This window comes from Vombatus ursinus, unplaced genomic scaffold (assembly GCF_900497805.2).
Source record: "Vombatus ursinus unplaced genomic scaffold, bare-nosed wombat genome assembly UNPS02000577.1, whole genome shotgun sequence".
Lineage (NCBI taxonomy): Eukaryota > Metazoa > Chordata > Mammalia > Diprotodontia > Vombatidae > Vombatus > Vombatus ursinus.
Genome location: NW_020940355.1, coordinates 7,282,774 through 7,297,941, shown reverse-complemented (window position 1 = coordinate 7,297,941; position 15,168 = coordinate 7,282,774). Strand labels below are relative to the sequence as shown.

Here is a 15,168-nt window from a genome sequence, read left to right as displayed (position 1 = left end):
AATGAAGCATTCCATAAACTACACTACATTGGGAATTTAGAGGCAAACTGCCAGGTTATATTGAATTTAAAATTTAACTCAGTAGATTAAGAAAACATCACCACAAGCATTTACAATTTGGGGCGGGGGGGGGGGGGGGGGTCTAGACCAATGATTTCTTTAGTACAGGGAACAAGTTCTGGGAGAAGAAACTCCATTTCTCACTGCAAATCTACAAGTGTTATTCAACCTAATCTTAAAGAGTTGTCTTTAGCACAGAAAGGTTGAATAACTTGCCCAAGGTTGCAAGTAGTCAGTATGTATTACAGGTGGGACTAGAACCCAAGTCATCCTAACTCTGAGAACAGGCATCCACTAAAACATACTGCTTATTTTTCAAAAAGGAAAAAGATCATTTTATGCTTATTGACGTTAATTTTCTTACATTAAGCAAAATGTGTTCATTACATTTCAGCATTTTGAAATACAGCAAGAAAGATGAAGGAAACCAGCTGATATTTGAAAATGCAAACAACTTAGCAGACAAAGAAATTTATTTCCATTTGAGGAAAAGGACGATTCTGTGAATATCCAACAAAGAGAAACAAAAAGGAACAAAGATCAATTTTTGTTCTTCTACAACCCCCCTCTCTCTCTCATTTCAAGTATCCTAATGCAGAGTGCATCTACCAAAAAGGAGTCAAACACCTCTCCTTAGTACATAGGACACTCATAGGTAACATACACAAACAGGGGAGCTACATGGATCAAGAATGGGAAGCTCCAATAGAGATGGACACCAAACTCCATGTAGAGTTGAATAGACCTTCATTCCATGTATGACCTCAGAAGCAGTCAATATCAGATGGAAAATGCCAAACTTCAGAGGACCTGAAGAGAGGCCTGCCATGAAGGACACATGGTCTCCAGAGGGAAGTACTGCAATAGAGCAACAAAACAGACACAAATAGCAGCATGTCAGGGAACCAAAGCACTAACGTCTAATAGGGAGGCTAGAACCAATGAGTAATGAGGCATAGAGCTGTGTCATAAAGAAACAAATTGAACCTTGCCCTGTCCTGGTACCATGAATCATAGGGACTGCACCAGTCTGGCAGGGCCTTGGAGGAATGCGGGGCTAGGTATAAAAGGGAAGGTTTATTCTCTAAGACAGTAAACCTGAGCCACATAGATTAGTTTTCTTTCTTTCTTTTTTTTTTTAATTTTTTTTTCACATAGATTAGTTTTAAGAGGCAGAAGGGACTACCCAGGTTCCTGTGGGAATCAGAAGATTTGTCTTAACTATGGGTTCATGCATGAATTCTTTCTATCTTTCTGTTACAGAAATAAAGCCTTTCCTGTGATAACCTGAGTGCTTGCAGGGGAACTGAAGGCTTTTTCTTGGCATGCTAAACCCCAGAATTCCAACGAGGATCAACTCCAAAATGGTACCTGGATCCCTGTGTTAGGAGAGATGTTTCATCGCCAGGGTTATATTCACGTAAGACTTTCACATGAGATGCTGGACTTAGAATCAAAAAGACCCGAATTCAAATCCAGCCTGACATGTGAGCCATGGCAAGTCATTTAACCTCTGTCTGCCACAGTTTTTTCATCTGTAAAATGAGGATAATAATAGCACCTACTTCTCAGGGTTGTTGTAAGGGCAAAATACAATAATTCTAAAGCATTTTGCATATGTTAAGTACTTAGCAAACCCTATTTATATAAGTGCTAACTGCTATTATCACACCTTTAGTGGTGCATGTGTCATTCAATCTCAAGTCCAGGTAAAGCAACTCATTACCTCTTATCTTTTTCCCTCTCCTTCTTCCAAACTTTTGCAAAGGCATCCCCTCCAGATAAAGAATAGACTCTTCTCTAGAGGCAGCTAGATGGTGCAGTGGATAGAGCAACAGGCCTGGAGTCAGAAGGACCTGAGTTCAAATCTGGCCTCAGGCCAGACACTTGACACTTACTAGCTGTGTGACCCTGGGCAAGTCACTTAACCCCAACTGCCTCATCCCCCCCCCCAAAAAAATAAATAATAGACTCTTCTCCCTACTCTACTCATCCAAACCTTATCCTGCCCATATACTAATGGACAACTACAACTTCTTAGGAGCAGAAGATTATACTTTTAGAGCTGAAAGGTCTTTTAAAGGCTGTGTAGTATAATCTGTTCACAGTACAGAAGAGGAAACTGAGGGCCAGAAAAGTTAAGTGACTTGCCCAAGGTCAAACAGAGAGTAATGGTTATGAGTAGAACCAAGGTCCTCTGACTCCAAATCCAAGCTGCCTTGTTTCAGATCCTCCACCAAGCCTCCCTATAAATCACATAAACACTGGCCTAATATAACCCCTATATACACCACGAATTTCTGGACAAGTCAGCAACCCTTCCACATGAACATAAAGATAGAACAATCTTTATGTAACACCAATATTACTCACCTAACTCCCATAGAAGCATTTTATGGCATACAAATTAGATACATTATTATGTTTTTTTATTTGATCACATAAATATTCAGCATATGCTTCACAAAAAGATACTTTTTTATAGACTGTCCTATTTTCTGCCTGTACAATAAGCATTTGTTGAGTGATTTTAATTTACAATTTAGTCTTTTCAAATATTTATAAATAATGCTGTCATTCAGACTGTCTTACTAACCAATATTTCTTTTGTATCTTTTCTCCTTTAAATATATGGTAGAGTTGGTATGCTACAATGGACTGAGTTGCTTAACGCTTTGTACCTCTTCAGTATCTATTCATGGGTATAATTTACAATGTTGTGAGAGTACTTTTGCAGGGAAAAAAAAACTAACATGTTGAAGACCTGTTTATTGATTTCAGGATACATCTCCTCAACTACACTGTAACCTCCCTGTGGCCAAGCTACACCTAATATTCTTGCTGCCTCGAGTGTCTACTACACTGTTAGACACAGTCTCACATATTTTTCATTGATTGATTTTTGTCAGTTTGCCAAACAGTGACATTCAACTCTCTGCTGGGTATTTCCACCTCAATGTTCCACAGGCACCAAAAAAGCATATCCAAAAAGGAATTCAACAACTCTGCTCCTGACTTCCTTCTTTCTAAGTGAAAGGACCATCATCTTCCTAGACTTCCAGGTGCGTGGCCTCAGAGTCCTTCTTAACTCTTTTCTTTTCCTCACTCCATATATCCAATAAGTTGTCCAGCCTTGTCAGTTCTACCACCACAATTTCTAATCTGTTGGCTATTTCTATCTTTCCACTCACAGTGACATCATCCTAGTCCAGGCTCCCATCACCTTAGATTAAGACTATCACAACAGCCTCCACTTGTAGGAGGAAGCAAATTATCACATCCTTAATTATCACTTATTATCCTAACAATCAAAGTCAGTGATATCTTAAAAACCTCCTGTACTCTAGGCTCCAGAAGGAAAGGGACTTACCTAAACTTTGAACCCTTCCCGGAGACTAGTATGCACAAAAGAGAGTTAATAAAATGGTTTTTGAAACAATTTCAAAAACTGACAATACTAATTTTACATACTTGTACTATAACTTGAAAAAGATTGATTAAATAGGTTTGTGTCAACAAAATGTAAATCCATTACTTTTGATGATGCTATTGATCGTTAAAAAGAAATTTTAGAAGCTGTCTTAACTAGAATGGACGACCTTAGAAATACTCTAGTTTGCCATCACCCCCATTTTACAGAGGAGGAAACTGAGTATCAAAGAAAGTGACTCTTTTAAGGCCACACAGCTAGATAACTCAAATCAACTACTTCATCACTGATGACAGTTAATAAATTGGTAAGTTGGTTGATTAGATAGATAGCCTATTTTTACTGACTTGTCCTAGCAATGAATCTTAATCTAATCACACCACCACTTTCCACACATTCTCTGCTCCATCTCACAACCTATGGACTCCAAATCCTTTGACTTGCAAGTCTGACTTTTAAATTTCAAGTAGCTTTCAAGGTTCTTTTCCACCATTTTAAGGTAACCTTTGTTAAAATTTTCAAAATACCAAATTTTAATTAGCTACAAAAAAGAAAAGCGGCTAATGAGAGAAAAGAATGACCCCAAACAAATGAAAATATTATTCATATCTCTCTGCCCTAAAAGTCTGCTACACAACTGGGAAAAGAAAAAAATTAAAAAAAAAAAAACAACTGTACTTACTACTGCAAGTATCCCTGTAATATAAGCCCTAACATGCTCTCAGTGTAGCTGGGATAATAAGTAGGTAAACATAATAAGCATCAATTCCAAGAACTTGTAACAGTGAACCACAGAAGTTAAGTACATCTAAAAGCTTGCTAATCTATTCAACAAACTACTTGTGGGTTTATTGCTTGTACTTCTACGATTTGCGATAAACTGCATCTGAACTGCCCTTGTAAACGGTATTTTCAGACAGTTCATTGGCATTTGATCTTTCTGATTTTCCATCTGAAGCTCTCTGAATGTGAGCTACATGAATATTTGTGGTCCTTCAGGACAGAGCTCTAAATTAGGGAGTGCCTCCTCAAGACAACACACAAAGAGCCAAGAGCAAAAGACATGCTTCCTTTTCCTCAAAGGCTTCCTTCCTGTTCCCTGGCTTAAATGTCTCCAATCTTCTTCCTCTGGAGGGAATTACACACAGGCTCCTCCTTCCAGTTGCAGAATTCACCCACCTACACACCAGAGTCTGCAGGACAGGGCTGGGCTGGGTGGACAAACTACTGGGGATTTTTATGCTTTGATGTTGTTTCCCAGCCATTTAACAGACATTACAACATGTCTTAAATTGAGCAGGCTGCAGCAACTTACACGGCAAATCCCATTTACATACCTGTAACTTAAGATAGAAAGTGTTTAGGGAGAATTAGAATTTGATATGGCCACATTTCAGATAGGAAACAAAGTTCTAAACAAAGGTTTCAAGGAACAGCTCTGGAAATGCCATTTCTTCACCTCCAGATATTCATATTTATTGCATAAACCAGCTCTACTGTAGCGTTTGGGTTTGAGGTTTGTTTGCTTGTTAATCTCTACATCACAAAAAGAACACCACTGTACAACAGGAAATATAACTGAAAGCAGGTCAAAATCAGATTACCGTGACAATTTCATATATAGTAAGGCAATAGCTGCTGCTCTGTTGTTCTCTCATTCACTACCTAAAATAGGTGATATTTCAAATGTCTGCATCCTAGATTCTTTATTTGACTGACAATTCCTTCAGATATGTGAAGACTTCACAAATTTGCCGTTTCACTCAAAGGTTCCTTCAGTTTTCAGTCTAAAGACTTACTCCTTCAAGAAAAGAGACTCTCCCTACCCCACAGTAATCTCCTCGTCCCTCTAAATGAATTAATAAGAGGTAAATCAAAATGCAAACTATCTCAGTCACTAAAAATGTTACCTCCTTATTCTCCAGTTGAATTATGATTTTCCCAATCTAAAAATTCCCATTATTCACCTGATATATTGTGGGTACATTATTCAACTGCATATTGGACCCAGCTGACAAGTTGGCTAGTTTTGCTCAACTGCTTTCCTTACCCCTCCCCCTTTATTTTTTATTATAAGGGATGGCTCTCTGGATGGGGGAGAGGAAATGCATATACTAAGAAATGAAAGCAATGTAAATATAAAAGATGTCAATAAAAATAATTAAGTGTATGTAATGATACAGTTGTGACTTGATGGAACTACAAGGAAAACTCAGTAACACCCCCCACCAAAGTCATCTAATCAACCAGCTTACTGAATACTCCCAACTGGTTCTAGCTCATGATATGTAAGCACACTAGAATAAGAATGAGATCTAGATCTGAATTCCAATTCTCCACTAACTAGCTTTGTGACATTGGGAAAGTCATTTCCCTTATCTGAAACTCAGTTTTCTCATCTGTAAAATAATGGGGTTGTATTAGATACCTAAAATATATTTCAGCTTTTATACAGTAACCCATGAAAATTTAAAGAACTATAATTTTATCAGTGTAAGGAACTCCCACCCATAGATCAGAACCTGTCTAGGACTTAGAAATTCTTAAGTCAAAAGAAATTAACTGACCTGCCCAAAGTCAAGCAACTAGCAAATGCCAGAGGCAAGATTTGAATAAGATCCTTCTGACTCTTAACCTCAGCATTCTAGCCCCCACAGTCATGCTCTAGAGAAGCAACCCTTGTGGAAAAAGAGTTTGCCAGCCCAGTCATCAGCAACACCTACCGCCAACCAACTGCCACCAACAAAGCAGGCAAGTTAGTCCATATGAAGTAGAAAGGGACAGCCAGGGGGCGAACCAAACCACCACTACCACCCTGACCATCAACTCCCCTCAGATCATGGTAGAAATAGTTCTGAATTCTAAACTCAAGAACTTAAAGACCCGAACCACCAGCCCTGCTCCCAATCAGACCCCTTGTAGCCATCATTGAAAGAAGCAATTCTTGAGGAGAAGGGACCCACCATTCCTACCACCACCAACATCAGTCACTGATCAACTGTCACTAATGTGCTAGTAAGTCCAAAAGCCCCGAGAAATAGCAGTACCACCCCCCCAAAAAAATAGTGGCTCTACTTCCAGTCCAGCTCTAACAAACACTTTTCAGGGAAGATAACTACTGTAGAGATTCAACCTGTCCATTGCCTCTACAAGTTCACCTTCTCAGCAATCACAGCTACTGAACACCAAGATAAAAAAGGTCTTGATGCCCCATTGCCCAACTAAAAAAAAAAAAAAACAAACAAAAAGTTCTTGGCGCCAAAGTCCTTGGCACTATCAAACAGTTCAATGCTAGAAACAGATATGCCTTTATTAACAAAAATAACACTGAAGATACATTACAATCAACTTTGCTGATGTGTCTTTATGACTACTAGGTCTTTCCTTCTGCCCTGTAGCTGATTCCTCCTTTGGGTGGTCTCTGCTAAAATGGGAGATCTTGGAAAGCGGATGCTGCCTTGCCATTCTATTTGTATCCTCAGTACTAAGCACTGTATTTGTACATAATAAGCACTTAATAAACGCTTTTTCGTTCATTCAATCTATCCACCATGCAATGTTTCCTCTACCTATGAAACTATAATATAAAATCAATAATACCATGTAAAACATGTCAAAATTGTACAATCCTAGGAATGATATGTTGTGTTTACACTGAGCTACTTGGTTAGCTTGAAAATCACTTCACATGTATTATCACATTTGATCCTCAATAATCTCGGGAGGTATGTAATTATTAAATATTATTACCCTGATTTTATAAATGAATAAATAAAGGCTCCAATAGGTTGAGATTTGTGCAAGGTCATTTAGGGGGCAGCTCAGGTGGCACAGTGGATAAAGCACTGGACCTGGAGTCAGGAGGACCTGAGTTCAAATCCGGCCTCAGACACATAATACTTACTCTGGGCAAGTCACTTAACCCCAACTGCCTCTAAAAAAAAAATTGTCTCCAAGGTCATTTAGACAGTAAGTGCCAGAGCTAAGATTTGAATCCATACTAAATCTTTCAACAAACATATATATATGTGTATATGTATATATGTGTGTGTATATATATATATATATATATATATCATAGGAAAATTAAGAGCTCCAAATTCTAATCCAGACAATCACATTCTCTTAGGACCACAACAATCTGAATTAAACCTTTCCATCTGAGAGTCCTCACAGTTAATTATTACCTAACTATCCTGAAGTTAATAACATTATACAATTACAGACCAAAATGTAAGTTTCATTATATCAAAGAGCATCCAAAGTAAAAAATAAACTATATTATCCGTAGAGTCAAAATTTTATGAAAAATCACAAGACAATTCTTCATCTAGAAACTCCTGACATTTCCTCCATCTTAAAGAATGTTCAGGGAAAAAGTTAATCAAAAATGGGATGAAGCCCCATGCTCTTTACTGATAACCTACCTTCATTAACTTCTGCTTGTCTAGCTTCAAGATGACTTAGTTCAACAGATTGAAAACAACCACAAAAAACACTCAAATGTAGAATATCTTGGCCAATGGCCAATATGAAAAAGAGTAAAATAAAAATTATCTTTAAAAGCACATACTGGGGAGGGGGGGAGATAAAAGCAAAATTAAATTCCCAAAGCAGAAAAGCAGCACTTTCTACAATCACCACTCAATTATTTGCACCAGTGGAGGTTAACACAGTTGTGCATAAATCAGAAGCCATGGATAATCCAAAATTCAGACCTCTTTCAATTTGAAACATATTTTTGACCTTATATTTAAACACAAATGTGCATGCTTTGCTGGAAAATCACTTCAAATAAAGTAATGAAACCACAGGAACCTGGCCAATTTCCTCATTCTGCCCCATGGCTCAACTCCTCCTTCTAACTCAGATGCAAACAGAATGGAAGAACTTACGTTCCAGATTTTTAATAAAAATCACACACTCTGAAACACTCATTTTCCTTTTATTCTGAACAACTTTTGCAAGAACAAACTTCCCCAAAATGGTACAAATCTTTAGGACAGAATGGTCTCATGGACCTGAGGCTGTTCTCAAACCCAAGTAAACCCACACTCAAAATTTCCCTAAAACAGAACTGTACAGTTGATGTCTGGATTTCAAATTATTTCCCTGAATATTACATAGGAAATAAACTAAGAACGTAGATATGCCAACAAGCATATAATTAATGTCAGTACATTCTGAATTTTTAAAGTGGTTGAAATAACCCAGCAATAATTAAGCTAAATCATTAATGGATAGACCAGAATTATCAATAAACAAATAGTGTCAGGGCAGCTAGGTGGTGCAGTGGATAGAGCACCAGCCCTGGATTCAGGAGGACCTGAGTTTAAATCTGGCCTCAGACACAAAACACTAGCTGTGTGACCCTGGGCAAGCCACTCAACCCCATTGCCTAATCAAAAACAAACAAACAAACAAACAAATAATGTCTAAATTCTAACTTGAAAAGACAATAGCTATGGAAAATCAAAAGTCTGCATAATTTTGGATTAAGATGAATACTCTTTTCCAGTGAAACATTACAAAAACATTTCTAGAAATTTGGTCTTCCAAATGTAAAGCTGAAACCCATATTTGTTAAGTAATTTCCATGAAGTAATCAACCCACCAGGCAACTAGGTAGAAGGAAACAATAAATACAGGAAATGTTTAGCAAGGTGTCTCTTCATATCACGTTGTTAAACCAGGTGGAAAAAAAATGAAAGTTCATATGTCTAATAATGGTATACATGGTCAAAAAGCATAAGACAGCTACAAGGAAGCACAAATCCTCATCTGAAGACACAGAATTCCCTGCAATCTCAAAAAGTTAAGAGAAACACTTTTTTTTCTTTATACCTATTCGTGGATGGCAATTAAGAGGCATGACTATGTTTTGGCCTGTTTTTGCTATTACCGGATTGCATCTATTCATTAATTTGCAATCAATTTTCTCATCATCAAATAAGGTGAAATTACAACGGTTAAATAAAATACTGTATGGTAATATTAAACTCACTACCTGATGTTACTCATCAACAAAAACAAGAGATCACCCTAGATAAGTAGAAGTGAAATTCTCTTGTAATCAACTTCACAAACAGAGAGGAACAGTATCATAATGGCCTATGTTAATAAAATCTGCCAATATTACTAAAGCATGCTTGCTTGGACTATGGGTCATAAAGCACCATCCCAGAAGCATCTTGAATGAAGGAATGAAATCAACCTAATGATAAAAATTTGTTAGAGCTAATTAACAAGTTAAGTAACTTGACGATTGCTTCTTTTCTACTCTCTGTGCAAAGTGTACTCTACATCTTATAGCGTAGAGAGGAAAAGCACTGATTCTGACCCCTGAAGCACTCAAATCATTGTAATGGTAGGTTTGCATCTGAGTTAATTCATAGGTATTATACCACAGTGTCAGTATAGACTAATCAGAAGAAGGTATTGTATAGCTAAAAATTGGCTGGAATTCAAGCTGTCAACCTTTTAACTTCTGTGTAAGGAAAGCTCACTTCCTCACAAAGCTGCCAAGATAAGTAATGTTTTGTAATTCCACCTTCCATTAATACCTCCTTGTTGGGACACTCCAAGAAAAAGAAAAAAAAAAACACAACTTCTACAGAAAGTATTGCTTTTAAAGCAATATTTCAAAACTACAAGTTGTAAAAGGTCAGATCCACAAGCCTGAAACACATAAGATAACCACTGCAGATATTAAGATAAGGATTCCATCCCATTCACCTTTTGCCCCTAAAACAACATACTCCACCCATTATCTCCACAGAATAAATCAACATTTGCTGTTATAACTGATGACAGGCTTATTTTAGCCCTCATTTACAAAAAGCTTCCTCCTGATGGGCCATCTCCAGTCATCCTGATCTAAATCTTGCCACTGGACCCAGATGGCCTCAGAGAAGAAAGTAAGGCTGGTGACCTTGCACAGGCCTCCCTCCCTCAAATCCAATTCACTTGCAAGTCATGGCATCACTTCCCTGACATCACTGGTTCTCTTCGAAGAATGAAGGAAAAACAACAACAGCTTCCTCCTCATCCTAATAATTTTCTGACTTTACAGTTTTATCACTGTATGGTGGTTTTTTTTAACCCAACATTTTGTAATGTTTCAGAATAGATTTAGGTAGTTCAACTATTCAAATAAATTAATCAATGCATTATATTTTTAAGATAAAACATTACAGGTTACACAGCATAAAATGAAACTTGTGATCTATTCTGTCCTCACTATATATTCTTCAATTTAATTCCAAGGAAGGAGGGAGGGGGGAACAAACCATGAAAAGTCAAGACTGTCACTTTCTTTTCCTGGAAATCAATATGATCCTGCCTCTGTTTTCCCTGAGTAAAAGATCTCAAACTTTTGCCGTCTTGGATTTATGAACTTCCAGCTTGTGATGATTTCTGCCACTTTCAGTAAAACATTAATTTGTTTTTCAGCCGATTTTCCAATACTGAGTTAAGTACCTTCCTGGTTCAAAACAGCAGAATCTCTAGGGGGAAAAACAACTACTTCCTCAGTCAGTGTCTCTTCCTCCCCTCAGGAGGATGGAAGACTGAAATCAAATAATAGAAATGAATTATGGGACTCATAACATGGAGCAGTGTTGAAACCAATCAACCACCAGCAAAAGAAAGTGAGGGGTTGTTTCTATTTTTAAAATGTTCTGGGACTTTAAGGGGAAAACCCTGCAGAGAAATATGAAACCAAGCTGCACAAAGAAATCCAAAATGCATTTGATGTCTTCATCCCTGCTGAGGTATTAATCCTAATCTAGAAGCAGACCTCTGGTGGTGATTCATCTGTAAGCTGAATGTGCCCATGCATAGAGTGAATCTCATAGACAGAACTGGGCCTCTCAAGGCAAGAATGATTCTGTAATGCCATTTTTCATTCTCATTTATGGGGCAAATGAATAAAGGACTAATTACTGGCTCATAGTTGGCACTTAATAAATGCTAGTTGACTGACTACTCATAAAAAAAAGACAGGAATCCTGAAATCAACACATAAATCTTTTCGATAAAGATCCTAAATATTTATCTAGGTAACCATTTATTTATAGTAACGATTGTTCCCATAGTGCAGGGGATCAAAATCCACAGAACTAGATTTACTTTGTTCTGCAAATGATAACACTTTATTTCATTAAACATTAACGTATGGTAGCAATCTCATTCTGGTTGAGTGACACGTAGCAGGTGTCAGGTCAGCAAGTCAAACAGAAGCAGCACCATGACAGGAATAAAAATATTGCACCTGGAGCAGGGATGAAGAGGGAGAACTGCACTCAGCAGGATAACTTTCCCAAACAATGTAACCAACCAGATTTGGTTCTGATGTTTATTTTACATCCCAAGTAAAAAGATAAATATTTGAATGTGTGTGATTGTAACTTTATTGCAAGAATGAAAAGGACCCCCATTATTTTGCTACTACTACTACAAGGGGGGGGGAGAGAGAGAAGCAGAGTATCAACTCTGCACAGTAGTGTTATATAGGGGAAGTATCAACTCTGTGTATACTATAGTGTTACATAGCCAAACTCAGTTTAAGGATGTCAGGCCCAGCTTGGGGATATGGTGCTACCATAAAAATTAACAGCAAGTAACAGAAGTTAACCCCATAACCCTGAAGAGTTTGAAGTGTTTTTAAATAATCTGCCTGCCCTGGAGCTAAAACAAACAAACAACTTGCCAGCATGAACACAAATACTACAAAAATCTCTAACCAGAAATGTCTGTTCCTTCACACTTATTTTTTTTACTACACCTAAGCAAAATGATGTCTGAACACCCTGTAATTACAGAGCAGTAATGACTGCTTCCTTTAGCAATAAAGCTATGTATTCAAGTTCACCTTCACTTGGGATCTTTGTGAGAAGAAAAATTCACCAAGAACATCAATCAACAGGTGACTTAGAGAAACACACCAAGTCACTCTTAGCTCCCTTCCCTGAGAGGAAATAGTTTTGTAAAAATAAATAAATAAATAAAACTTTTTTTTTTCTGGTCTATTTTTACAGTCTAGTGCAATGGTATTTTGGATGAATGCCAACAGTTTTCTTTTCAGGGGCTTACCAGATAAATGCCACATTCTCGAATCATTTTAGGAACATTTTCTCATGCTGTTTCACAGAACAGCTCAGAATTAATAAGGATCCAACAGTTACTACTTTTCAAATGCAAATATGCTTCAATTTAGTAAATACAGGCCCGTCTTCTACAATTCCTCTAGTGTCTATGTATCTCAGAGAATAACCTTTATTTTCCCCAAAATTAAAGCCCACACATACAGTCAGGTTATTCCTAACTCAGCACCAAATTAAGTAGTCCAGGTTTCAAACTGCACTGGGAAAGACTGTTTTAAATTACTATGATTTCACATTTTAAACCTCAATGCCCAAAGTAGACCTCCTCAAGCGACCGCACAATGTGGTGGGGAGAGCACAGAACAGAGTCCCTAGACCTGGATTCTAGTGCTGGTTCTACCCCCGGCAAGCTGTGTGACCCTAGACAACTGTGTTTCCGTTTTCTCAGGTGTAAAAAGAGGTTAATTCGGATAATCTCTAAGGTTGCTTCCTGCTGTAAAATTCTGAGGCCATGGCCCTGTGGTTCTATCACAGCTTATGATAACCATCTAAGACTTGTCCTTGTCTTTGCTAGGTCATCTGTCCTAGTGCAGCAGTTCTCCAAGGGCGGGGGAGGGAGGAAGAGGAGAACTTGGACTTCCAGCAGCCTCAGACAAGAGCTGGTGGTGACAAACTTGAAGCGGTTTTAACAATAGGGCACAACCAGTTCGTTTTCTCTAGCTTAAACTTGAACAACTCTTAAGTGGTTGTATTTATTCCTCCCCTCTAGTTATTGGCTTTACCTTTCTCCTTGTTTGGTGTTAGAAGGGGGAGGGTGCAAGACAGTCTGATTCCCCTCCATCTCCACCACGCACTTTGTATTCAGTTCCAGTTCTGGGAGGGGGGCAAAAAGAAAGAAGAACGTTGCAAAGTCTGGGCATCCATCACTCAAGCCCGCCTCCCCCTGCACCGACGACAGATGTCTGGAGCTTTGGGTGTGCTGCGTCCCTTCCCAACGCTCCCCCTCCACCAGGGCTCCTCGGCCGGGCTTGGCACCCTCTTTTGGAGTGGCCCGGCAGCAGCTCCCAGGCACAGCTCGGGGCAGAGGCGTGGAGGAGGACAGTCCAGTCGGTGCACGGGGGCAGCACCCGCCACTGGAGATGCAGGGCTCTCAGCGGCGGCCACTGTCTGCTCGGTTCTCTGCCCTTCCACCCGCCGGCTTCCCTCCTTCTTCCCCTCCCACCCCTCCACCGCCGCCCGCCCGCCAGCAAACCTCCCCACCCCGAGCGCTTTCCAAAGTTGCCCTCCTGCCCGCCGAGCCAAGGGAGGAGGAGGAGGAGGAGGGAGGAGGAAGGAGGAAAAGGAGGGTGGGGGAAGCAAAGATACTTACCTCGCCTGTTCATGGGCCGAACTCTCACGGCAACTTTTACCTTGGTATCCGACATGTTTTCCAAGCCCCCTGCCCTCCCCTCCCCCAGCCAGCCCCGCACGCGCCCGGCGCCCGGACTCCGCTGCTCCCCGAGGGCGGCAGCCCCGCTCACAGGGCGCCTCGCGGGGAAGCCTCCGTGCGCGGCCTCGGCCGCTGCGCCGTCTGCAGCGAAGGGCGGTGCAACGTCGGAAGGTCCATCCCGGGGGAAGCGCAAGACACCAGGAACCGCTGCCCGAGAGGAGCGAGGGGCGGGCGGGAGGAGGGAGGAGGGAGGGGGCGAGGAGGAGAGAGCGTGTCGCTGCGGCGCCTCAACTCTCCCTTCTCTAGCCTCGTTTGCATAACTGAGCTCCCTGCGAGGGCGCTGCTCGCCGCAGCCCGGGCGGCGGCCCCATCCCGACCGCCATCTTCCGCCCACAGCCCTGGCGGTGGCGGCGGCAGCTCCCGTCTCCCAGTTTCCCGAGCCTCGCTCTGTCGGCCCGAGAGGCAGCGGCTCCGGAGAAATCCGGAAACGGCCGAGTGGCGCTCGGCGGGGGCGGGAGGAGCGCAGAGCCCCGGAGCTGCCCAGTGAGGGGCGCGGAAAGGCACGAAGAGGCTCGGGCCGGGCCGCCGCTGTTAGCTCGCAGGAGGCTGGCCAGGGCGGGCGAGGGAAGCCGAGCTCGGGGGCGGCTGCATTGTTTCCAGCGCCGCCCCAGGCCACACCTGCGTGGGCGCCCGCTGAGTTTCTGCCCAGAGGGATCCCACCCGGAATAGCGAAACTCTCTTCTCTGCTTTACGCCAGCCTCCACCCCAGGCCCGAAAGCCCTTTACAAAGCGGGAATCTTTCTGACAGGTCTCACTCACGAAGCTAAATACTATGCAGACAGAAAAGCACTTGCAGTGCCCTCACTCCTATTCTCTGACTTCCATAATCCTTGTCTTCCAAGATTCAGTCCTGATGCCTCTTCCCTTCTCTCCCCGCCCCCCCCTTTGGACCTGTGGACCTGTGATGAATAGGGAACTCCCAATATAGACACTACCTCCACCGTTGCAGGTCTCTCTCCCTCCCTCTCTCTCCCTCCCTCTCTCTTCCTCCTTCTCTCTCTCTCTGTCTCTCTCTCTGTCTCTCTCTCTCTCTCTCTGTCTCTCTCTCTCTCTCTCTCTCTCTCTCTCTCTCTCTCTCTCTCTCT

General features: G+C 41.0%; 1 protein-coding gene across 4 annotated transcripts in view; it reads right to left on the bottom strand.

Annotated features, from left to right (window-relative positions):
* The window catches only part of KIF13A (kinesin family member 13A), a 241,287-nt gene extending 227,250 nt beyond the window's left edge, over positions 1–14,037 (bottom strand). For all 4 annotated transcript variants that reach the window (XM_027874865.1, XM_027875016.1, XM_027874940.1 and 1 more), the window contains exons 1-2: positions 13,964–14,037; positions 13,377–13,467 (exon numbers count right to left, since the gene is read on the bottom strand). In XM_027874865.1, the coding sequence (XP_027730666.1) occupies positions 13,377–13,467; positions 13,964–14,018 (146 nt within the window). In that variant the 5' untranslated portion in view covers positions 14,019–14,037. The remainder of the gene's footprint in view (positions 1–13,376; positions 13,468–13,963) is intronic.
* Between the last annotated feature and the right edge of the window lie 1,131 nt (positions 14,038–15,168).